The sequence below is a fragment of the Asterias amurensis genome, chromosome 8 (assembly GCF_032118995.1).
Source record: "Asterias amurensis chromosome 8, ASM3211899v1".
NCBI lineage: Eukaryota > Metazoa > Echinodermata > Asteroidea > Forcipulatida > Asteriidae > Asterias > Asterias amurensis.
Genome location: NC_092655.1, coordinates 4779116 through 4806850, shown reverse-complemented (window position 1 = coordinate 4806850; position 27735 = coordinate 4779116). Strand labels below are relative to the sequence as shown.

Here is a 27735-nt window from a genome sequence, read left to right as displayed (position 1 = left end):
TCAGTGCTAGATAAGTAGATCCAAGAGCATGACTTCTTTAAATTTGAGAGAAATGCAGCCTTTTGATTACCAAGAAAATCTGAAATCAGATAAACGTCTGAACTACCGATACTATGTATCTCATCCCTGCACATGAACCTTGATAAATCAATGTAAGCTGTGAACCAGACTCACTGCCAAATGGCATTTTCTTTGCAAGGGCAGCCTGAGTAAAGCTGACCTAGTACTTTGATTGTGTCACAGTATTTGATGATAGTGAGGTAGTGACTGACTGGCGACCCTATGCCGGGGACCATTATCACTGAGTGTCATATCCCCGGAGGGTTCTTTTATATTAATAATGATATTAATGGCATTGTAAACAGCAGAACAGCAGAAACGTCCGATTGTGAAAACAAACAGTAGATCAATACAAAACACATTAATATTGTGATGACTGTTGCTCTTCCCCGAGGGTTTCAGCCGTTGCATGAGGCTGGCATACTCCCATTAATTACAGGTGCACTGGAGTTTTTAAAATAATCAATTAAGGGTCATATCAGTGGGTCTTGCTCTGAGCTCTTTCGGACACATCACAAGACAATTATGTCATCAACTGGAAAATTTCAGCCCAGCACAGGCTTACTTTGGGAGAGTCAATACCAAAAAAAAAGTTCCCCCAAAAAACCCAGCATGAACATCAAGAATTAAAAATTAAAATAAAATACATCTTCAAGACTACTTCGCAAATTCTCACTGTGCATGTGTTAATCATGAAACATGTGGAATGAGGTGCATGCTGGTCTACATGTAATTTAATTAACAACCAAATTTTTAACGAACTACACGACTATTAAATGCAAGAGTGTACTGAGTATTTATGTCACAACTACTGTGGATTTTCTCACAAAACATTACATTGTTCATGTAGTGCATAATTTGTCATCATAAATCGTGTTTGACTACACTTTTATTTAAAAAAGGATGACAAATGAATCCCTGAAACTAAAGGGTTACAATGCATTATGAGCATTTTCTATTTGTTTGTGGGGGTACATACCTTTTGAACACATTATAAACTTGAGCTGAAAGTTCTGACAGTAGTATTTTGTTTCCATTGAGTTGATGAATAGAATTCAACATTTCCATTGAGTTCTTAGTACTCATGAATAGACCCAGAGGAGGTAGTTAATACAGTCAGTTCAATTGTGCATGTATTCCCTTAATGTACAAATATGTGTTGCTTTATAAATGAAGTCGCCAACACTATGTTACCAAGCCCTCTAATCTTCAGACACATTGTAAAGTCCTCACTTGTTATTTCACAGTTCATTAATTAGTTAATAATAGTACAATTGTTGAGGTTAAAGTCAAACTTATTGAGGTGCTTCTGACAAAGCGATTGATCTCCTCTGGGGGTAGAAGGCATTGTGTCAAGTTATGCCCTAGTTATTATTATTTTTCCCCTATTTGTAGGAACACCACAAATAGCCAAAGTCGTGAGTGCAAACAAGGTGACAGATCTGCTTATTTATAGGAGTAGACTTCATGTACAATTGTACACCATCACACACATGTACCAAGATGGGGTAAATTATATGTCAAACCATGTTGACTGGAGCATGCAGCTTTCATTCTTGAGGTGATAAACACCTTTTATGAAATCCTTTTGTCGTATCAGCTGACTTTCTGTGTCTATGTTGCAATGACAGACTCGTCAAACATCAACCATTTTGATCAAGAAATAGGAGTAAATACTTTAAAATCATGCCCCACATATTTCTTACGGAGAGATATTCGCAAAATCTGGTACGCAAAATCAAATCTAAATCGTGAGAATTAACGTTAAAAGTCTTCCCACAACGCACTCCTCCATTTAGATATTATACACACAAACAAAAACCATAAAGTCTTGTGATTTGAAGGTTTACTTGTATCTGCCCCTTCACCCTCATAGAGATAGGGGAGAGAGAGATATGAAATTATGTGTAGTAGTTTTTGTTTACAAAATACAGACAAAATTACAAAATTACGTCCTGTCAAAATCAAACTCCAGCCATCCTGAATCTACATGTACTCCAAATCTCCAAGCTGTTATTTGTTCAATACCTGAGATTCTCAAACAGAAAAGTCTGTGAATGTTCCCGGGCCTTTAAGCTCTCCATTTTTGTGGTCCGTGCCTTACTGAAGCTTTTATTTTCACAACTGCTGAGTGCTGAATCGATTGTACACACAGAAATATGCTCATGTACACACGAACAGGGTAATGTACATGCTCTTTTGTTAAAAGTCTCCTTCAGGTATGAGCAAAACAATTTGTGAGAGAAATTCATCTTCGGGGCAGTATACAATAAACCTGCTTATGAAAAGAATGCTGGTTTATGAGTGGATGGTAAATTTTGGAGATGGAGAGACGAAGGATGAAAATGCCAATGGCTTGTGCAAAAGCATTGAGGCACACCTGATTCTACTGGGCATCGTGTCTACAATGTACAAAGTACAAGACCTCAGGACAGTTTGTAAGAATTTACTGCTGGCATAGTGCATGTACCTTCTTTGTCAAGTGTTTAAATGTGTGCATGAGCATGGAGTGCAATCGTTATTTGAAAATCACATACAGTGCATGTGTACCCTAGATGGAGCGTGCTTAAAAGCATGTTCCTTTCCTCTGGAGTGCAATAATTATTCAAAAACTGTAGACATTGTAAGCAAATCAACTTACAACTGAACTCATGAGAGAAAACAATATTGAGAGCCCAAAAGGTTGCTTACTTTTGTTTAACTTTTTTCATATCAACCTAATATGTTTTTGATGAGGTGATCAATAAAAGATAGTTTGATAATTGATCCAGTCAGAGCTGAAGGCAAGGTTAATGTTCAACTTCCACACCCCTACATGTCCGTCATCATACTCTGATTCCGCACTGAGTACATTCAAGTATGCTCTAATCATGCCGTCATCACTGTGGTCATGTTCCCTGTTTGAGCAACAGCAATAATCAATACTGACGCTCATAAAGAGACCAGACTAACTTGGGTTACATTAATCAGACAGAGAAGAAAACAAAACGACTGAATCATCAAACATTTCCCAGACTTTGAGGCATCACATCAAAAACCTTTAATGACGTCATAGCATGTACTCAGTAAAGCATTAATAACATCATTGATGGACCCAGCTAATGTATCAATTGCTTTCACAAGATGATGGAAGAGCCATCAGACTTATTGAAAGAATCCCCAATGCTCCACATTTATCGGACATCATCACATGTTTATCATCTGCAGAATGAGTAAGTTGTACCATATTTTGATGAATATCCCCTGACTATGTGCATCCAAGTTGTGACTCACTCGTAGCTCCGAAGACATTATTTCTACTCTTCTTGAACCGCACATCCATATACTTAAACATTTGACTCCAAGAACCTTTTTCATGACCTCAGTGAAATTTCATAGAGCTGCTGAAAGCGCAAAAAGTAGCTAGGGCTGTATCCAAATTGGAGGCTACAATTCACAGCTACAGGCTATACGGTACAAAGAAAGGGCATTGGAAAGGACACAAACTTCAACCCATAGCTGTAGCCGAAGCTGCCAATACACCAGTCCATTAGGCTCCACCCACGGCGTACGTGTGATCAAGAACACATGAGCCTCTCCAACGCCATTCTGCACAACTCTGCCGCGCGCTAAGCATATGCGCAGTAGCGCACGCATGTCAGACTTTATAGTGTTAGACTTTTGATTGTGCAATGGCGTTGTAAATGGTCAACACACAATGGGGCGGAGCTTAAAGGATCGGTCTATTTAGACACAGCCTGTGCTTCAAATAGTCGTGCTTACCAGAAAAGGGTTACTAGCCAATATAACAGGATGTACAGTTTGCAACTATATCCTGCTCATTTTGTCTCAATTAAGAAAATGCTAGCACCACTGTTTTAAAAGCAACTCTTTGAAATTGAACCCTGGTTTTTAGATGCATACTTTTGTTTGATAGTGGTAATCCACCAAACACAGGTTGCGTTTCTAGTATTTGGAGTACATTTCATGGGTTAACACTTAAAAATCTTATCCCACTTTGCTGTGCCAGAAACTATCAAGGAATGACAGGATCCGATATAATGTTCTTGATGATACAAGGATGATAGAGAAGGAGTTGGAGCTAAGCAATTGTTCAACACCCACTCAGCACGTACAAACAGATAACCTCCACACCTTGTTGATAACAGTGTTGTCAGTGCAAAATTAATTAGGATTTAAGCAGATAAGTAATGATGGACATTCTTGTACTCTAGTGCCAATTAAACAGGCTCAAAGGTCAGCCCAAACAGTGTCTGTGGAAAGTGTCAAAGAGATTATCACATATTCATCATATAAATTAAATAAAGGGCGTTCTTACAAAAGATCTGAAGTATTGTTGGTAGAGGAGGACTGTATCCACTTAATGCTTTGAAATTACTATGGCAACATCATACATGTACCTGAAATTACACACAGAACATTTCAGGCCTGTGGCCCTGGTCTTGGGACTGGGGCCCATCTAAATTGCCCTTTGCAAAATGAAAATGGCTTTGCCCTTACGAAGATGAAATTACAGGCCAAATGCTTTAAAATGACAATGTGACAATGGGTTTTTGGGTGTTATTATTTTGTGCTTTGAATTAATGTAGGGGTTATAAATGAGTTATAACTACAACATTGTACAGCTCACTGCTTCAGACTGAAATTTTAAATTTTCTCACTCTGAAATCAAATTCTGAAAACAGATTTGATAGCAATTCTGCAGAGCCGAGTTGGAGGGGGGGGAACGATTTGCTGAATGTTATGCATAACAAAACACGTATTTGTCTTTTTGATCTCCCTCAAAATCAACACCTGAGCAATAAGGATGGTTTTAAAATGGAAGACAATTTTTAAAGGAATTAGGCTGCATCGAAACATTAAGTAATTTAATTCCTTCAGACTTTGTGTCATCCATGTACAGAATAATGAAAGTATCAAATGAAATATTGGGATTCAAGAAAGTGTTGTGCAAGTAACATACCATATGCCTGCACACGTACAGTTTAAGTATTGTGTACAAAATAATGTGAACTGTAAATCATGTCTTAGCACTGTCCTGCATAATTCATTTCGAAAAAAATGTAAATATTATTCAGAAATGTGCCTACAGGCACCAAAATTCCTACTGAGACTTAGGCGGTGGAATGTCCCCGCGGATCATGTAATGAATTTGGTAAATAATATTTTGTTCAGAACCTGGTTTAAGTGTAGGGAGAGACTAACCTCCCCCAGCACTGTAGAAATTGATGGTTTAAATAGCTCATAATTTGTGCTTTCAACACCGCTGTAGACGCTGTGTTAGCAACACATGTTATCTCTCTCAGTAATCGAGAGCAGTCTCTTTTCATAAATCATAGGGCACACTAAACATTGTAAAGCCTGTACAGGGGTCGAAATTAGCGGTCGCCCGATCGCCAAATGCGAGTGAAAATAGCGGCGGGCGAGTGGAAACCCTTTCTCACTAGCCCGACGGGAGAGTCAAATACATGTTCCTTTTCACATATAAATGAGGGTTCAGTGGCAAAATCCCAAAGAAATATTTTACTACAGCATTTAAAATAGTAAGTTTGACAATTCTAGATACTTGCTAGATTTAATTTGGCCGCAATCGGGATCTGAATTGCGGGCGATCGAGAATTTGGGTTGACTCGCCCTGCTGTACCACTTATTGTATAAGGAATGTTTTAAATATCAGATGTTACTTATAAATTGTATTAGGAAAAACAAGATAATGGAGCAGAGCCCAGTAAAAGGCTGAAGAGTGGCTTTTGTCATCATTGTTAGTGATGAAGGCCACAGAGCTATGAGTTAGTTCTCAGTAAATTGATCAAATCGACTACAGTTGTGTTATTGCATTTCTTATTTATAATGAAGAACCTTAAATGTTACTCACTACAGGGAAGAGCAAACTTTGTGGGAGGATTGAAAGAAAGAGAATCTTTGGGGTGGGAAGAAACTTTATCTGTTTGGTTTGTTTGTGATTACTCTCATACCTGTCATAAACCCAACAGGGAAGGTCTGTAGTAGTTATCAGTGACAATACTCCACCTTTAAAATTTTTTTTATGTGTAACGTACATTTGTTTTTGAAAATTGCCAGATCATTGCGACTACATCAACATTATACGCATCGTGAAATCTTTTATGTAATATACAGTCTAAGCAAACAGATGCAATTATCTCCTCAACACACACAGTAAATGTAGGTCTCGTTTACTTTTGCGAACGTGAGCTCCACCGCCCACACTTTCACGACTTTCTCACTAATTAAAATGACCATGATGAAAAGTTACAATAAAATGTAATATTATTAGCCAGGGAGATGATACAGAGTCGGCTGTTTTCATCATGAAGGTTAGCCTGGCTTCATGTGCGTGCACGAGCTCCATGTCAGAGGATTAAAAGCAAAGTCCCCATATGCACGGTCACATACATGCGTGTGTTCATGTATGTATAAACTTCCAATATGGGGATTATACCACATAGAAAGAATTGTGCCAATTTGATGTGTGTCATATTGCTTAGAATGTATTTTGAATTGATAACTCAAAATGCAGACAGTTTATGCTGGTATTAATATCTCCCTCTACCCCCCCCCCCTTCTAATCTTTCCTTCACATTGCAAAGAACACTTCCTTAACAAAATCATGTGTGTGTATAGACCTATATTAGCATCATCTTTGAGTGCATGAATATTGGACATGGTAATGTAAGTGAAACATCCATTTAATTCAAACTACAAAGACCGAAAGGAACCCTGCGCAATTCTCCAGGGGACTAAAAAAAGCGCAGGCTGTCCCACTTTAGTTGCCTAATGGCCAGAGGCCAAGGTAAGGATCCTTTTAAACTACAAGCTGAATTAATTATGCATAAAACTAGGTCGGTTTTACCCCCTCCTTTCAAACAATCAAGAATAGTACAATGTCAATTTGATTGTACATCTTGCTGTCCGGCAGTTTCATTGAAGAATAACACGCAGCGCTACAGTGATGACTCATTATTATTGAATACAACTCAGACACTGACGTTACTGCACAATGCACTTGGCCGAGTTACATCCAGAAGAATCGGTCACAATAAGGTTACGTGTGTGCCTGTAATTACATTTTTGTATACATGAACATGTTATGAAAATAAAGTGTCACCACAGTGTTTCCAAGGACCATCAAATGAGGTTAGAAGTATGGATTTGACATGTTTTAACCTTTACAAAATGGGTCATCGCTATTACTTCCAAGTTCTATCTATAATACCTCCACACCTGTCCACAGGTGTGGAACTGTGGCATAATGCAATTGAACAGTGAAAGATTCATTGTACACTTATAATCAAGGCCCATCCTTGTGTTGTACAAACAGCTGTCCATCTCACAGTCGTTGCCAAATTTCATAGACTGTTCAGCAGAAACTACGCAGTTTTTGACCGATTATACCCAAAAAACTATAATGTAGTTTGCCAGGAAACCTTAAACATCATAACATTATATTGTCATCCAATGTATAAAGGTCAGTTGTTTAATGATAACTACGCAGGAACTAACAACACATTCACGTATGCAAAGCAGAAGATGAAACACAAAAATCTCTAGTTTCAATTTGTTCACTTGATTTTTTTTCCAGTGAAAGAGACCCTTCATGTTACTGTCAGTCGCTTGCTACTACTACCCCACCAGCAGCTAAATTGATAGCAATTCCAGAGTAGTGGCAATCCTGGAAAGATGGTGTTGATTGATCCCAAACAGGAACAGTTTGGTGAATTCAAGAAGGGAGCCTAACAATTTAAAGGAACTTTTAAAATCAGACACTTACCTCTTCCATTTTGAACAAATCCAGTTTTGGTCGAGCTTCCTCCTCCCTGCGTCGCTTCTTTCCACTTTTCCTAACCGAGGGGTGCGAGTGGCACCTCTGAGGAACCACTCCCCGGTCCAGTTCAGAGTCCGTGCTCCCGGTGAACGAGCACACCGATCCCGAACTCTCTGACGCCTTATCCTCTGAAAATGACAGACTCTGGGCCCGAGGTGAAAGCACGGGTCTAAAAGAGGCATACTCCAGCCAGAAAGGGATGCCTGAGATGGCCCCATCCCAAGAAGCCGAAGAGGTAGGTCTTGGTATGGGGGACTCTGGTGGTGTTGAGAACTCATTGACAGATGGATTCAATCCAGAGCTGCTTGGAATACCAGAGAGTCCAATGGTGTTTCCTCCCTTTTGATGGCTGTGCAGCTGATGACTCTCACATTTCCGCTTCCCCTGTGAGGGAGTCCGCCAGATTTTAGAAGACCGAGGCTTCCACTTGCGTTCTATGAGTTCGCCTGTCGAGAGAGATCGACAGTGTCTCTTCTTTGGGGGCGCTGGTGGCGTGATGGAGCATGCTTCATTGATGGCGTTGTTTTCTCTAACATTTAGCAGCGTTTTACTTGGAATGGTGCCTGTGTTCTGGGCCGTCGTAGGATGTGATCTACCTGGCTGTTCGGCTGTTGGTTTCTCTTGACTGGTTACCTGTGTGGAGGGACCTTTACAGCCGGCAACTAAACAGAGAGAAAAATATTTTAAAAAGTGTTAATATTAATGACCAGCATAAACAGCAGATTACATATAAATGGTACTAATAATAATTTGGGAGGCTAATCATCCTTACTCGCAGCTAAAAAGCTGAATTGAAAAGGATGCCGCAGCCAGCCTATGTCGACCCATGCGAACACGAATCACAGCCTGAGATCAAAGATGTTTGATTGTTCCGAAGAAAACCATTGGGCCTGGAGAAAAACCATTTTGGCATAAAAGAGAACCAATGCACACCTGTACTCCATCTGGCCGAAGCAAATCGAACCAGTGGTGAGAGGCGAGAGCTTTACGCGGAAGCCAACCATGAACAATACACAGAGAAAGTCACACTACAGCATTGATTGTAACGTGCATAAATTAATAAATTATGAGTATTGTTGGTATGACAGGGATTAACAGCACAACAAGTCAGGTTGTGAATTCCACTAGTCACCCCTGCCTATATTATGGTAGTTTAGACCATGATTAGTGATGAGTTGGCAGACAAACATGTACAGTCAGTGCATACAGTAGTTACATTATAAGAGATCCTGAAGATTTCCCTCTTGTTTAGAAACAAACGTTTGTTTATCTGTAGCTTGGGTTCAGATGAAAAAGATTAAATCTTGGCAAAATGTAAACAGCTAAGATTATGAGTATAAGCTGGGAGGTTCATATGTATCAATGTCATGCAAACACACAAAATAATAACAAATAATAACACATCTTATCAAGCCCATTGGCAATTATCCTGAAAATTTGAATGCATATTTTCAGAACCCTTCTTTAAAATGTTAGTTTATTTATGGTTTTTCTCACTCTCCTTGTCCTTGTTTTGGTTCAGCTTCTGGTAGATTGTTCTCAAACCATGTTTGGCCTTTCAAAACAGAAACTCAAAGTACGTAGTTTATAATAAGTACAGTGATAAAACTGCTCCTTTATCAGGAAATATCATCTCTTTGGCAAATAAATAATGATATAAATGATGTTTGGCAATGCCAGAGTCTGTCAACCCGCATACAAAAATTGAAAGTTCACTGTACTTGTGATAGCTACATCGCAAACAAAAATTACTGTCAACAGCAACGGCGTAAATCCAATTGCAAAGTGGAAAATATGAGGGCAGTAAAAACGTGTCAGGTAAAGCCATGTATCACTGGATACTACTTTTTTTAATCATTGGACTGCCATTGTACTTTTGAGAAAAATATATGCAACATGAAAGTTTGTGGCATCAAACACTGCAAGACAGTGTATAAATATAAATATCAAAGGTCTAATTTGAATATTGATGTGCGTCAGGACTCTTGTTTAATGGCAAGCTTGTCAAGTTTCAATTCCCAGTGCTGCGTCATAATGTATCCATGGGAGAGACTTTTAACCATAATTTGCTTCTCTTGGCCCAGGTGTATTTACAGGAAAATATGTTAGCTTTTATTAGCGCCTGAGGTTTATGAATTGAATAAAGATTAATGGTTGGTTTGTGCCTAATGACTTTAGGGACAACTAACAGTGTTTTCCTTGAGTAAAGATAAAGAATGCAACTGCATGAAGTTTGAGCAAGCTTTGACTAGATTAACATTGATGGCTTGTTCCTGGCACAATGAAATTAAGCTCACTCTTTAACAGCTTGGAATTGTCATTAAAGTTGGTCCAAACATTAATTTACCTCTATGCATCCAGATTGCAAATTGCGGAAATGGCAGCATCGACATAACTGAATTAACACATGTCAACTGAACAGTCATTTACCTCACCCAGTTCCCCTTGTTTCACAAAAACACCTTCATAACAAACAAGATCTGGCGGCACGCATTTGGACTTGAGCCAACCCCAGAACACTGGGTTCAGGAAATCAGCTGAACAAGCTGCTGCCATTTAACATGAAGTCTTCTAATATGAAAACTTGCACCTGGATAAATTGTGACTGAACCTTAATGTGAACTGCGTGCCGGGGCAAATAGCATGGCAGGTGGCACTAGGCCAAGACTATGTACCAGCTCCTCTACACACGCAGGCATATCAGTTGAATTCACAAGGATGAGAATGATGAATGGCCAGTGAAAACGACTGAAGACAACAGCCTGAGCAAAATTGTAATGTGTGAAAAAGGGCGTACAAACGTTTGTGGTGCACTCGCAGTTAAGCATACCCTGGGAGGACCATTGACACTGAATGAAAGAGAGCATTCAAAGAGCCCCTGGGAATATTGATACTGATTTGTTGACAAATAATTACATTCCAGAAACATTGGAAACTATCATGCTATATAACTTATAAGCAGAAGGCATGGGCTACCAATTTTACCAATTGCAATCTAAATGCATGTAAAATGTGCAGGCTTGTGTGCTTTGTTTTTGAAAGGGCAAAAGCACCAGGCAAGGCATTTCACTTTTATAAAAAAGGGCACCTTATGAAGAAATTGTAAACTATTCTACTTCAGAGCATTTCAAGGGCAACAAGGCAATGACGAGGGGGCATGGACGCAATTGCCCTCGTTGCCACTGTAAAGTATCAGGCTTTAATGTGTTTGAATTTTATATACAAGTACTGTTTTTAATTTACAAGTCTAGCAACTCTTAGCTGCAGTAAACCATTTAATTAGCCCATTAGAGGTTTTTTTTAAAGAGCGTTCAGTCTAATACTCATTTCCATTTTGTTCATTGACCTCGTTAATTATGTTCACATTTTGCTCCTTATTTATAAATTTTGTATTAATTGTTTAAAAAACATGTAAAGATGTAGTCCTACATTATAAATGGGCCAGCCCTAATTCATTATCCATTATCATAAAATCAGATTGCATTTCAGGTTGGTCTCCTGACTAGCAAAGCTCAATTCACAGAAAAACATTTACATGCTGGGCACCAAATTACAAAGTTAACTGGATTGACACTGAGTCACTATATAATACAAACATTAGTTTAATCCTGGTGAGCGCAGACCCTTAACATCTAGTATGATATGAGGAATGAATGAAATTAACAGAATTGATACTATGTAGTCCATAAGTCGTATAGACTACTATTAAGTACAAACAAAAGCGTGATCCCTGGTGAGCACACACCCTTGGTAAGGTCATGGTATGAGGAATGAATGAAATCATTTTCCCAAGGCCGTCTGCCTACGTGTATACTGTACATGAACCTGATTACCACTGTCTGCCCGGCACAGCCATACCATGGTCACCAGAAACACTGTGACAGCATAAATTAAATGCAAGGGACCCAATTTAATTAACATTGTGTGTCATAATACTAAGAGCCAGACCCCCCCCCCTCCCCCCCCCCACCCCAGGGGTATTTTATCTCCAAAACATGTCTGACTCTCTTCTCTTTGAGTCTGATCATTATTTTGGGAGCCACCAAATTCACCATGTAAGGTGGCCTCTTAATGACTTGTCTTGTCTTTCATCAGATTGTGACCTGAAAAAGCAATATGACCTCCCCTCCCCACAGCTCTCAGACAGACACGGGAAGTGTTAAGTGCAGTGGTCCTCACCCAGAACCTTTGAAAGTGGCAAATATTCTTCTTCTTCATGCATGTACGTTATTCTACTTCCTTCCATTTTCAAAAAAGCTACAGGAACAAGTCATGCTTCATGTAGAAAACAGAATTATCAAAGAACATTCACTTCCTGTTTGAATTTGAAGCGCAAATGCATTTTTTTTTTAAGGGCACTCCTTTTTAATTTTGTATGTTTTTGCATTCGATGACACAAGCTTAAATACTTTGGATGACCGATTGGTCTTGACCTATTCAACATAAGCCAGGATGAATTTAATTATTCTATTGTGCTTCTTATTTCCTTGTGAATTGTAAGTTTTTAATATTTCTTTTACTCCATCGAAATTTGGCAGAAAAAGAAAAAGGGGAAACATGTTGTGATTAAAATGTCTCATCTTGCAGTCACTGTTGGTTTCCTAGTATCGACAAATTACTGAATGCAAATCAGAATGAAGCCCAAGGCCAAATTTGACTGGTGCATAAATTATGATTCCCCTCATCTCGTCTAGGAATGCTTTTTAGTAAACTAGGTAATGACGCAAATGTGTACACACAATAGAGCAACCTCAACCTCCTTATGACTTCACACTACCTTGAACACCACTTCAAACTAATAAGGAGCCTTTATGGCAGTGCTTCCATCTTGTTCCTTATGATTAAAATCAACACAGCAAAAACCAGAAGGAAGGGAAAAATAAAAAAACAGGCACCTTTGTGGTCACAATGAGAATCACTATCAATAAAAAACAATGCACATAGGGAACACGATAAGGCGCATGGTTGCAGAATAATAAAGGTGCATCCTATGACATGAGACTTAGGGCTCCAAGTTTTAAGACTCAAAGGAAGTCTTGAATATCGTGAACAGATCCAACCAAGGAAAAGGTCAAGACTTGCAAAAGGCAAGGCATGTACAATGTTTGGGAAGCACTTATCATATCCCTTGTGAATAACACAAAGACTACACAAACTGGAACTTTCAGTTTAGGTGTACATAAAGGAGCTTGATGCTGTACATGACATAGGATTACTACATGTACATTACATCATATAGACAGACACACATGAAACTTAAACGACTTGCATTGGCAGACAGCCCCTTCTTTTTCTGGCAGGATCTGTGCACAGTTCATTAAATAAAGACTAGAGGAATTGATACACATAGTCATAGGGGTTTTGTTGACGTTCAAACTCACCTGCAAGAGCAACATTCTGTTTGCTCTGCTGTTGCCAAACTCTGGCCTTTGTTTTACTTCGAGTATGATATGGTATCTACAAGAGAAAGAGGGAAAAAATAGAAAACAATTTAAGTTCAGTTGCAAGTTAAAAACTACATCAGTAGCATTTTAATTGGTGTAACAAATACAGCAAGGAGAACTCATTTAACCTGAACACAATGTCTAAAACATTTATTAAGCACTGCAAACTCATTGTTTTAAGTCACATTAGGAAAAAATCCCATCCAAGGTGAAAATGCAGAAATTGTCATAATAATGTCATTGTCAACAAACAATGATCAGTGGTTTGCCAGTGGCCCCAACAAACAGGTCCTCCAAGCGAAGGCCACATTTGGCAGGTGATTTTCTTATTTAGGTCGCCAAACAACAACCATCTGAAAAACCTAAACCTTTACAACAACAAAATTCAATCTTTGTTTTACATTCTTGATTATTGGATCTACAACAAGAAAAATTAGCAATGATGATTTAAAAAATATTTATACTACAAACAAATCTCTTCAGAGTAAATTATTTATTAATGACACAATTAAAAACAAAATTGCGAATGCATCAGTATGCATTTCCTTAGTATACATTGTTGGCCAATAAAAGACCCAGTAACTTTACATTTTACATTATGAATTTTCAATCCAACATCTGCTGCCTATAAAATTTATGGAAAATCAATCAGGCAAACTCAATCAATCTATTTAAATTGTAAACTTTTGCTAAATAATTCAATGAATAACATATAAATGGCTTTATTTTTCTTAATGTGGCATCAGAGACATGAATGCAGTAAAAGTGAGAACCTTGCTCCCTTGTTCATGTATGTAGGAGGACCAGACCAACAGAAAAACTGTCGTCTCGAAATAAAGCCCAATCCACAAAAAAATACTTTCAAAAAGAGAAAAAATCTTACAAAGACTCCTATAGTATTACATCCTAAACAAGCAAAACTCAATTTGAATAACAACACTCCCATAATGACCAAGCCATTGTGCGGAGCTAAGCAAGCATTTACAGCTTGTCAAAACCCAACCTTCGGCCCAGCAAGCAAGCGTTGAATTTACTTTTGTGGCCACTGAGTTGTTTTTTATCCTCCACTATCAGACTGCGTGGTTATTGATCTAGATGGTATGGCCTCTGTAGTTGACTTCCTACTGATCAATATACCGTGCATGGACCACTCTCTCGTTAAAACTTTCACTTCTGGCCTTAGTGAGGGAAGTTATTCACATCACACGCGAAGGATAGGGGATAAGGGTGTGGGGGTTGCCTCAAAGAAATTAAAAATTAAATTTTTGTATACATGGATGTTTGGTTATCTTAGGGCAAAGTGTCAAAAAATATAGTGTTTTTTTTATGAGCTTGAAGCCAAGTTTATTGGTTTTGTCAGTTGTCAGTGGTCAAATAGGCTCATGGAAGAGCTTTAAAAAACTGCTTTTAAAATGGCTCAATGTCTCAATGGTTGTAGTTAGCCTGCGGGCTGTTGCTGTTTAACAAGTTGGACCTGTATGGCACAGAGGAGAAATCGGTAGAAATGCACCGTAAACTGACACATTGTGCTTATAACTATCATGCATTGCCCATGTTATGTAAAGCCCTTTTCACACTACAGAGCAGTTCCAAGGAAATAAACCATGGCAAATTCCTTGGGAACTTTAAACCCCAACAAGTGAACACTCAGTATGAAAACCCCTGGTGTTAACTTATGACACCCTTCTCCCACACTTTAAAGTTATTTTACAGGAGTTTAACAGGGTTAATAATTTTGTGTGAAGAGGGCAACACAAATTCCCTAGAAAAATTCCTGGGAAATTGGACTAGTATGAAAAGGTCCTACAGCTAATGTGAAGGGGGTTTAAGACTAGCGTGAGGGGGGGGGGCGTATGTGTACTAGTTGTGCACACAGTCCTTGAATGAATGCACAACGGGCAGAAGGTACATGTATCATGGTTACCCAAGGGTGTCCCAATCTGGAACCATTATCCTCATCAGGAGAAACTGTTCTAAATCAAGGTAAAAGTATATCCCAATTGGGAACCGGAGAGTGCAACATGGGTGTGGTCCTCACTAATCATGTTGAATGAACTCTGAACCAATTTAATTAAATTGTACAAGGCCTATACTTGTGGCTCAGCTTTCTGCGTAGCTCTACGCTTATGTCCTTTAGATTCACAAGCTTCTCCAGGGCACCGTAAATGCAAAATTTGACAGTAAATAGTGCCATGAAATTCGGGCCCTTGGTTTTATATCAAAAAGCAGGAAAATTAATCTCAAGATGAGTTGTCATTTTTCAATAGTGAGTTATGGCATGGAGGAAGAAAGCATGACATCACAACCTGGTTACATCAGTTTAGATTGATTCACACAAATAAGTGTAAGATCAATCTTAGTTCTCTGTGAAATTGGGCCTAAAACATGCATCTAGTTGAGTCATAAGACTAAAGATGCTGCAAGCCATCCTAAACATAGGTGGCAGCAGACTTACCAGGTAAATCCATTGTTTTTGGAAATGTGCACGTGTTTAAAACAAAATAAACAATTGAAAATTTCCTGGTACATGTACAATGCATGTCTGCTTCCATACTAATGTGTACTATGAATTTGTGCTTTCCAAAGTCTCCAATTCAGACCAAAGTACACTTTGTTTTAAGTTCAGGAACAGTTCATAATATTATAGTCGGGCCCCTCAATTCATGCAGGTCACAGAGGTAATGGCCTCTGTTGCCCTAGTCTTGATGCTCTTTCAAAAGTTTTCCGTGGACTTTCAATTTTAGAGGAAGTGCCCTTTGCAAAATGAAAATTGCCTTTCCTTTTCAAAAAATAACTTTCCATGGCCTATCCATAACAATTCATCTATTGTTGTAACCACGCATTGCACTGCTATTATCCTACTGTATGCAGACATGCAGCTGCGGTTTTTCAAAGAAAACAGATGATACTAGCATGATACTAGGCACAGCAAGACTTTGGACTCTCCGTTTTCATTGGCACAGATGAGAAACCTACAAGCAACATGGAATTCAGCTGACCAGCTGAAACCTTGTATCCCTGATCATGTTGATTGCTTACATGTATCTGGCATGCAACATTAAGCTGATAAAAACAAGTTGACAGACAATAATTACCATTACAGTGTTGGGTAGTTTGGCTGGTAAGCTGCTAAGCTATTACCTTCATGTATCATTTAAAGCTGCATAAGGCATTTATTCAACAGGAATGTCAACTTGTCCTAGTTGAATGTGAAACAGGAACGTCTGGTCTTAGTTCGACTACAGAACACTAGGTTTTCAAGCTCTGGTAATAGTTTATGAATAGGGGCCTACTGTAAATACTCAACCAAACAGTCATGCAGTATCAAGCCCAAGATCATTCATTGTAATGCATAGAGACAATAACAATGAATGGAATGCAGTGCCAACAAACACCCCCCCCCCCCATAAAAAAGGGGGGGGGAAAGGGACACAACAGTATCATTTTATCAACACCCCCAATACTAAAAACCCAAATAAATTTTACACGCACGCATAAAGAAAGAGCAAATCTCTGATAATTTTAAACAAATGGTTCTGGTCTTTGCACAGCAGGACTTTTTTTTTAAATTGATTACAGTCACGCTTGAGTGAAATTTCAGGTTATAAAACTTCCCATAAGCAATGAAAGATAAAAAATTGTGAATTAATAGCTGTTCTGCATGCAAGCTTGAAAAGTCCGGTCAATGGCATTATTTAAAGACAATGAACTTTAGTTTCCAATGGTTGATTATCAAAACAAAAGCAGCTGCTGCTTATAACAACTTTTTTATATTTTTTTATTTTATTAAATATTATTAACTACACTTGTATTACGCCAAATTCTTCTTACAATGTGGGAGGAACAAAGTAATACCTTTGCTTTTGCTGCTCCAAGGAATCCAATGTCAAAGAGCTGTTTTGTTTTGTTGTAGCCTACTTGTGTACAATAATCAAATGCTCCATAGCTTTTTAATTTCAATGAATTCATAAAGAGCAAAGGATTTACAAAGCTACTTGGACTCAAAAGCACCTACTATTTCAGAAAGTAGACCTGATTTATTATCATTTAATTTATTTAGATTTGTTTTTTGGAACAAAATAAATTTAAGGCATTCTTCCTTCTACTAGTTAATGATCACTTGTTTTGTGATTGAAGTGCTGCAGCAGTGCGCAAATTATTGTTTTGGGTAAGTCGCATGCCTACTTTCAATTTCACACTGTGTTCGGGAAGAAAATTTATAAAATGGAAGTGAAACGATGAAAACAAAAAAAAACGATGGAAACAATCTGTAGAAGATTGTATAGTGCGAGGTGTTTGATTGTCAGTTTCATTCAGCGCTGCTGGAAATAAATTGTAAGACCGTTCCAATGAATGTGTGTTTGCAAGAAGCCGCTTCTCTCCATCAGATTGCACCGCCAGTATCCATAATTCATCTTCTACAACTAGAACTCACTAGACGTGTAAAATTTCACTCCAGGCAAGTTACTGAATGCCTAAAGGAAAGCAATGAGAGCCAAGATTTCACCGGGATAATTCTAAAAGGCAGTGGTGCCATATTATTAAACATCTCTTCTTTTCTTAACCCCCCCCCCCTTTTATCTAAACAAGAATAGTTCGTTGTCAATGCTGGCACCTCAGGGAATGTGTCCTGCTATGATTAATGAATAAATGAGCAAACATAGCTCATGCTCTTGCTGGGAAGTTGCTACAGCTACAAATTGTCTAGTGTACTTCCCTTCAACATTTGTATCAACCGGTTTCATAAAGAATTGAAAACTATATTGGATTCAACTTCAGAAATACACTTCAGGTGCCAAAACAAGGAACATTTACTGTACATTCATTGCATAGCAGGTCCAATGTTTTTTCTCCGTTGTAAAGGGCACATGTATGAGGAAATTGTTAATTTTGGGGGGAATGTTTCGAGGGGCACCAAGGCAAGAGGGACACATGGTAGGGAATTGCTTCTGCTGCCTCAGTGAATCAGTATCATTTAAAAAAAAAACACTCAAATTCATAGTAACATCTTTCAGCGCAGCAATGACCAAAACTGTTTGAAACCTTACAACCACAAAGGTTGTGTTTGTTGGCGCACTGTGCCAAAACAAACACTGGAGTACTGCATTGTGTTCACATACAAGTACTAGGGGGCCTATAAGTTATTGTAGATTCACAACAATATGTCATTTTGTTGGCTGGATAAGTATCACTAAAAATCACACTGGATTGAAATGAAAAGTCGGGTTTTGGAGGCTGGCGACAAACAGTCTCTGATTACTTGTTTTAGTTTCCAGCAGCATTCAAACTAGCAGTTTCATTGAATTGTTCCAACACGAACCATAACCATGATGAGTTCTGTTCAGGCATTGAACTTCGCTCTTGAACAGGCACAGCTTTTTCTTTAAAGGGGCACTTCTATTAGGAAAAAGTCAATTTGAAGTGAAACCTTGCAAAGGGCACCATAGTTAAAGCGCAAGGCACCACACACCACAGCAATTGCTGTGAGTGTGTGCTGCAGATTAATTCGCTGCCCTCGAGTTTAATTGAAAATTAATAACGAGACGAATATCTAAAGAGTTACAAAAATCACAAAATATTTTGGTGCTCTTTCATCGAGTACAAATGTATGACAGTCACGTATGTGCAGATCTTAATAATTATACGCATTTCAACCTGAAAATTTGACATTGTCCTCGTCAACAATTTAAAATGCAACCATGCAAACCAATTATATCATGCAACTCTAAACATAATAGGCAAGAGCCATTCTATAGACTGACATTTTCTGAAGCACTTTGGGACAAAATTACGGTTTAATTGGCGGCATACTTAAAATCAATACAACAATGGTGACATATTAGCCATTCAGGTTATATCACCAACTCAGTACGTTTTTTATTTGATAATAATCCAAACAAAAGCTACATTCTTATACGAGGAGTTTCATGAAAGAACTCTTATCACCCTGGCAGCCGGGGAAAAAAGTTGGGTTTTCGGAGACACAATCAAAATCTACAGCAGAACTAATGTAGGCATCTGGACAAAGCAAGCACCTGCTACTTGCGCCCATGCTACTGAGGACAGTTCCATTGTGAGTCCTTTAAATCTTCTGATATATCAGGCACTTGTACACTGAGCAATGGGGATATTTTTCATCACCCCCTTGGGTGTCCCCTACACAAAGATTTGGCTGTATTAAAAGTAAATCAAGTAATTGAATTGCTGAGCTCATTCTACAAATATTTCAGGGACTTGGGACATGTGAAATAACACTGCATCTGCCCTCAGGGGTGTTGGTTTGCACTTTGAGATTCAAATACCAGTTATTCATATTTCAAAGAGAAACTAATTTTAATTGTGTTTTCATTATCCACATAAAAAAGTTGGATTGATCACTTCCACCTTATATTTAAAAAAAACCATACATAGTAGGATGCTATCCTTGTTTGTTTTGCAAAATTATCATTGTGGCACTCTTTCAAAGAGTAGTTTGAGTAAATTGGTTCAAATATCAAGCAAATTCCAGCTTATAAGTTTGTGCTGATTAGGCTATTGGTTGTTGTACAGTTGGGTGAGTTTGAGCAATACTTTCATGAAATGTTAGAAACGGCTTAACTAGATTAATGTTCATGGAAACACCACACCCATCAATTATTCAAAATTTAACTTTGCATAACAATTGACCCACAAATACACACCATCAGTAGACCTGTTGTCCTTTTCCTGGTGTCCTTTTGTGTCTTCTCCACATAAATCAAGAACAGACCCCTAAAGATTACCAGTGGGGGTTAAACACCTTGGAATGCCATTGCACTACATTGGAACACAGTAAACAGTACTGTATTGGGCATGTTGGGGATTACAGGATCTTGAACTCTCTTGATTACAATAGAACTTTGATAAAAGAAAAGTACTAGAGGATTCGCTCTTGTTCTTTTGGTTGCTTAAAAAATAACTGCATGGTAAACAGCAATACAGGTAATGACACAAAATGTACTGTATGTTAACTTTTACATCGGTACATACAGTCAAACATCAAACGGAATTGTACAGTAGGTTCACCCCAAGACAAACAGTACAAATGCAACTTTAGAACTTAGAGAAAAACAAATTTGAAAATACTTACTACTGCAAACTTGACATCGTCCAGCGACTGGTTCTGCAGTTTCTCAGTAATCACCGTCACCATATTACATGCATCAAAGTTGATGCGGCTAGCAAGAAGAATATCAACGAGTCCAGAAACAGGTTTGGCTGGCCCGCCAGGCAGACAGCAGTCCCTGCTATACATGTACACACCAGATGAACAACACCTCCAATTTATCTCCAAACACCTTACTAGGCACACCAGCACCCGCTGTTGTAGTGGGCCCCGTGGTAGCTACCCTGAGGAATTTCCATGGGGAACTGGCCAACACCTTGGAGATCAGAGCCACCCAATGAAGCTGGAGCCTACCTCTTGCTGACAGGGGCATGAAGCCTCCCCGCTACTGCATAATTCCCTGCAAAATGCAAAACATAGTAGTTGAATGACTTGGTATACCAAAATAATCTCATTAGAAGCCCTTAATTTGTTCTGTAAGGGGCACAGCAATTTCCCGGTTGTAAGGGGCACTGACTTCCTTGAGGAAAATTCAAAATTGTATTGGAACTTACTTTGCAAAGGGCATCACAGCAAAAGCACAGGGCAATTGCTTTGGGTGCCGTGGGTTATATTGAGGCATGTCATTCTATTATTAGCACACCTGCATTCCAAATACAATTGAGATATTGAAGAGAACAGCTGAAAGATAATAATTACTTGTGACACCGGGAATCAGTAACAAACCATGCCCGTTAATGTAATTTATCATGTCCATTAAAAAGGAAAAAACAACACTGGACAACTTTGGTATAGTTCCTGTACATGCATTTCAAAATGACAACCTGGAGGTTGACATAACCTAGATTGTTTCAAGCACTTCTCCGGACTATAAAAGAAGACAAGTACCTCTGAAAAACAACCTCAATGTTGAAAGGAAATCAACAAAAATTCCCTGCAAAATGTGGAGGTATTAATAATATTGGCATCCATGTCCTAGTTTGTTTGAATGGCCATACTTCATTATAACTAAAATGTTTGATTACTGCACTGATAAATGTATGAACTACATGATGAGGAAGAGATACTGCTGAACATTTATCACTCTGGATTGTACATTAACATCAGAAAACACATTATTTTGTACAAAACACAAGCAGACTGAACACAAGGTGGGAATAATAGTTCTTTTGAAGCTCCTTTCTACAATGAAAATGCTAAACTTGAAATTTAAACTTTAATCCAAGGAAAGGTTCAACAATCCATAACCTCTCACTTGCTCTGTCCCAGTTTTTGTTTTGGGTTAAGGTTTTTTTTAGAGACACTTGGACCATGGAGGTACTTGGACCAACCCGATTGTAGAAAACCAACTTAAACCCTGACATAAGCACACAATGGCATGTGCACACCACTTCAGAACCAACTAGCAAGCAAACATAAGAATTCCATGGAGTTTGGTTCCTATCTCTATGGCCTGTTTCACGAAGGCACTTTTGGCAAGATTGAATAACACTAAAACCAGGGTAAACTCACAGGCATGGAATGCTTGTAATATTTAATAATCAGCTGGCCATGAGAAGTGTGTGTGCATGTAGCTTGGAGGGGATAGGAAATTTTCAGATCCACAGGGTAGATACCATACACCTTGGCACATAGAGGGGTACAAACATGGTACGAACAGCCGAAACCTTTGTCCCTGCCAGTTTGCAGCATGCCCTGTTCTCCCTCTTTCTCTCTCTACATATTTGTTCTGCTTGCATTGCCTGTTTTCTGCATTACACCATGTACACTGTACGAGGACAATTTTTTTTCTCATGCAGGCTCACTATAATTTGTGACAACAATACAAACTGAATTGCTTTTCACAGTCCGTTTGAAATAGACTATGAATACCATGTAGCCAGCTGCAACAAATACTTCAGTCTCAACTTGTGAACAAAGATGACAAATTCTTTCCACTTCCATTTTAATGCAAAATTGTGTTAACACGATTCTCAAGGATGTTATTTATGAAGGGCCTACATTTTTTATGCAAGGATGTCTTCTCAAAACAGAACTGAATTTCACAAAATACAAGAAGTGCAATATATATTGCACAATTGGTGATTGTAGAACATCTACGGTAATAATCTAGAGTGTAGAGGCCTACAAATATTCTATGAGATTTTACTTGACTTGATGAGATCTCAGTTGGAGACATGGAGGAAGAAATTTCTTCTTAATTTCTTCCTCCATGGTTGGACTTACCTGAGGTACTGTGTTTTAACCTAAAGGTTAAAACTTTGTAAAGTTACAAGGTTGCAACATTAGATTTTGACTAATGAATGACTTATACCATGATAAACAGTACGTCATTGACATTAAAAGAAAGCACCGTACCGTACCGTACCTTGGCACGGTTTGTTTACCACTACACAGAGTGTTCATTAAACCCAAATTTACAAAAAAATTATGCACGTAGTTCAATCCTACCAAAACCTAACAAGGTAGAGAATGATAGACCTGGATGCTGATTTACAATTTGGCCGACACTAAACAGATTGCAGGAGTGCAGACTGGACTTGGGCTTGCAGTTCAGTCCAGAGGGTCATTTTGCATAATAAAAAGGACCCAATGACCAAACAGACACACAGCAGTTGGGCCTCAATACACAACATCAGTGCAATGCTTCACTGTGTATCCCATACACTCCTCGCATAGACAGCATGGACAATGAGTGAAAGGCTGATTCATGGATCAGCCATCTTGTCTAACTCCCTTCAAATCAAGTAATCAAAGCAAGCCTTGATAATCAAAGCAAGCCTTGAAAGACAGAATAATCTAAGTGAGAATTTAGAGTACATCATACATGTATTGCTGTTAATAGCCTACACACAGGAATACCAGATACCGTCACATGACATAATTTGCAGCAAAATGTGTAGCGCATGACAGTCTTGTTTACTATGGTTTAATCCAACACTAAACAGGCATTTTCCTTTAAAAATACTCAACATCACAACATTTGCAAGCATACTTTCCATGGTGTTCTTATCACTATTCTAATACTAATAGAATATTATGATGCTGAATGTCTTTATTTTGGAAGACAATCAATGAATCATGACCCCCAAAAATGCTTACACAGTAGAAATTTGGGAAAAGTTCTATTCCTAACACTAACAGTGCTTGATGAAAACATTTTGGCCGGGAAATGTAACATTTCACTAAAGAAATGAGTGCATGTACTTAAAGGGAAAGCATTAGGGTATCCCTACTTTTCTTACCATGTCACGGAGACCCCTGAGCTTTCAATTTGAATGTCATCAAGTTATTACCAACAATGTTGTAACCATCCCTATGATTTAAGTTATTCTGTCCAAACAGTCAAAATATTGTGGCAGATTTACTTGTTGGAATTTTAAAGCATTTTACACTTCGAGGCACACTGTGTGAAAGTTTACAACTACTGATTGTATTTGTATATTTTTAATAAGCGGCCTTTTTGGGGTATGTTATTTTTTCGTGTATCCACACAGAAATCACAACAAGGTAAAGTACAAAGGTATTCACTGGTCTAAGTCCCACCCTGGAGCAGTTAGTTTGGGCCACAAACTTCATCACCCAAGAGTGAGTGGTGTGACCCTTTAATCCGTCTACCCAGTTGGCAATCCTAAAAACAGCAACATGACCTGGACTATTGTGGATTTTAGCACATGTGTAGTGAGCCATGGACCCTCTTGGTGGGTGTGTTGGCAATTATGAAGGCCAATGATCCACCTAGTGGCAGGCAGAATGCTGCACTGGTGGGAAGAGTGATTGTTGTTGTTAAAGCCATTATACACTTTCGGTAAACAGTATTGTCCAAGTCCCACACTTCGTGTATCACAACTTATATATAAAATAGCAAACCTGAGAAAATTTAGGCTCAATCGGTCATCGGAGTCGGGAGAAAATAACGAGAAAACCCACTCTTGTTTCCGCATGTTTCGCCGTGTCATGACATGTGTTTAAAACAAATCCGTAATTCTCGCTATCGAGAATTTAAATTGTTTTAATGTTTTCTCAAAAAGTAAAGCATTTCATGGAATAATATTTCAAGAGAAGTCTTTCACCATTACCTTTTGTAAACCCTGTAAGTTATTTGTAAATCTGTGAACTTTTTTACTTCTTTTCTGTACCGAAAGTGTATAATGGCTTTAACTTGAACAAATATCACCAGGTTTATAGGATATGTTGCAGCCAACAGTGTAAACAAGTCGAAAGATAAATAGATGAAATGCAACACAGGGAATTGTGTTTCAGAGAAAATTATACTCTGGCATAACAATGGGTGCGAACTTTTGGAGGGAAAATAAACACATTCCTGATATTTGAAAATTAAATATTTTTGTTGATTAAAATAAGAGGGGGGTGTTCTTGCAAGCATGATTAAGAGGGGGCTGTTCTTGCAAGCACAGGCCTGATATTTCACGAAATCACCAAAGGTAATTGCCTCCTTGCCCCATTAGTCATTGCCTTGGTGCCCTTGAAATGCATAGGGCCTAGGCCTACATGTACAATAGAAATGTCAAATTACTTCTTAGGGTGCCCTTTCAAGGTAAAAATGCATTGGTGTCTTTGCTCTTCCAAAAACAAAGCATACAGGCCTGCATGCAATTATAAAAACTAGAAAAATCATAGTATTTAGACCAACGTTGTTTCCTGAATTTAAACTAAATTGTCAGGATGAATACTGTAGGTACATGTATACCAAACAATGCAGTTAATTATGTAGGCCTATGGATCGTAAGGTTCTATATTGCCTCAATAGTAAGAAATTCTTTTCAAAAGATGGTGGGCCCTATACCTTATTTTGTCATACACTGTATGAACTATTCATTGAATGTTTGATGTATCTCTGTACTCAGTTTTTTTTATTGTACCTTGTACATGTACACTCACATGTGTACAGTTTGCAAAACCATGCATATAACATGGAGGAAGGACGTTGTAAATGTGTAGGGCATATTTCTTTACCCATGTGTGCTACCTTGATAGTTGTCAGTGTAATAATACTCTTGTAACACAAGTAAACAGCTACACAACTTCCAAATAGTTCAAAAAAAACAGGCAATAAACATTAAAAGCACAATTCTTTTGGATGTACCATGTACAGTACCATACTGTACAACTCCACAGTACAATTGCAGTATGCACGAAGTGAGTATCATAGTGCTTAGTAATGTATTACATGGTGCAGTTCACCAGGGAACCCATTCAAGCATGATCAATGTGTACCAGTACCTGTCTAGTCTGTAGTTGGATTGGGTGTACAACATGAATGTTGTCTAGTGCATGTTGTCCATGCCATTCCATGACCAAGCAGTCTCAAATCAACAGCCACAGAATTGTGCAGCTAGCTGTGGGGTATCCATGTACCATACTATGGATCCACAAAGATGTAGACATGGGAGTAGATGTACATGCTAGCATTGCACATGTCAGGCCACGTTGCAGGCCCAGTAGTCTTCATCATTCATTCATACATTGTGGGTTATCACTGAAACATACCTCACTGGCTAGACCACAGCCTTTTAAAACAATGTTTAATATGGTTTAATGCATCATCAATTATCATCACTTCCTACATGATCACGCCACATAGTTACAATAATTCTCGGAAATTAATAATAACTTATCTTCCGCACCATGCCACCAATTTATCCACCCTAAATAAGCTCAAATATACTGAACTGCTTTCTAACCTTAGAGGATGGGTTATTGCATTCATACATCCAGGGAAAAGACAGAGAAAAAACGTAAAGAAATTGTGGCGAGGTGGTAACATTTTTCCGAATTGACTAATTACAGTACAATTATCTTTCACAAAAGGGGAATGCAATACGAATCTCTGTGCTTTTGGTGATGCATTGAATAATCATAAGACAGGCTTAACCATGTATTTGAAAGAATTTCAAACAGAATTTTTTTTATTCCCATACATTTAAAATATAAAATCTTTCATCAGAGTTATTTGCATAGAATCATACTAGCTGTCAAAGGTCAGAAGGCAACTGGGGCCAAACAAATCACATTTCCTTAGGGTGCAACATTTCACAATTTTAAACTACAAACTTTCAGAAAAATGTAGAGTAGACACAGAGTCGTAGAACACTCCACTAACATTTACAATAATTCGTAAAAGTGGCACACACATGACAAATGTGTTTATGGGCATGGCCATAACAAACTCAACTGAGTCGGAGTAAAAAATAAAAGGTGAAACTTGCAAAATTGCAAAATTACACAAATTTTCACTAAATCATCAACATTTAATTTATTTAAAGAACTCGGGTCAGGGTGATCACTTTCTGTACTGTCTGTATGCCATCCATGTTCTATAATAAATAATGGTCAAACACCATGGTCAAACCATCAAACCAGCCATGTGCACCAGACCTGATGTGCCCCCCCCCCCCCCCTTCACACAAGATGGAGTCCATTTTTCTTTTTGTTGGCTCAACCTCCCCCAAACGACTACACACAACACGTATGGAAGGTTGTCAAACCCTAAAAGAAATATCCAGCCATTTTGGAACTGGATTAGCTCCCTCATACGACGCCAAGGCAATGCCTTCTGCAGTGTAGGAGTATTATACTTACTATAATTTAGTATAGTTAGTTAGTCACTAGTGTGATCTGTCGCTGAAGAAAAGCAATTCGACAACATTTTGAACTGCTCTCGCTCGTTGACATGGATACGTTTCATGAACATACTTGTAATTTATTCTGCAAAGCAACATTTCTAGAGCTCACACGGCAATTAAAAAACAAACCACACATACATTTTGATAATGGATATCATTTTAGAAATTACCTCAACTTTGCAAGATCCAGCCATTTCCATTCAACAACTTCCACGCACGATATCCGAGCGGCAAGTGGCAGTTCTTCTTTGCCGTAGTTTTGTGCATGCATGCTCTATGCAGAGTTGCTCCTTGATGTCGACGTACGTCCGGTCCGTACGTGTGTTTATGCGAGAGACGAAATTAATGAATGGATATCCCTGCATGCTGGGCTACACAAATGTCAACAGTGTCACAGTGTTTAGTTCCATAAAAACATCTACAAATCTACGATATCATTCAATAGAAGTTAAATAAACTATAATAATGATTCTTTTAGACATAATCTATTGTTCAACTTACAAAATAAATGCTTAAAGACAAGGTTTAAAATGTTAAAAGAAGAGGTAGTTGTATTAAGTTTCAATTGACCACCCCTACTACAAAGTGGTTGTGTCTGTTTATAAATGACGTCAGAATTGTTGTCCAATGATTTTGCGTGTTTTGGCAGAAGAATCT

General features: G+C 38.4%; 1 protein-coding gene across 2 annotated transcripts in view; it reads right to left on the bottom strand.

Moving 5' to 3' along the window:
* The window catches only part of LOC139940355 (protein FAM53A-like), a 96821-nt gene extending 69406 nt beyond the window's left edge, over positions 1-27415 (bottom strand). For both annotated transcript variants that reach the window (XM_071936569.1, XM_071936570.1), the window contains exons 1-4: positions 27249-27415; positions 20456-20831; positions 13285-13360; positions 7850-8565 (exon numbers count right to left, since the gene is read on the bottom strand). In XM_071936569.1, the coding sequence (XP_071792670.1) occupies positions 7850-8565; positions 13285-13360; positions 20456-20620 (957 nt within the window). In that variant the 5' untranslated portion in view covers positions 20621-20831; positions 27249-27415. The remainder of the gene's footprint in view (positions 1-7849; positions 8566-13284; positions 13361-20455; positions 20832-27248) is intronic.
* Between the last annotated feature and the right edge of the window lie 320 nt (positions 27416-27735).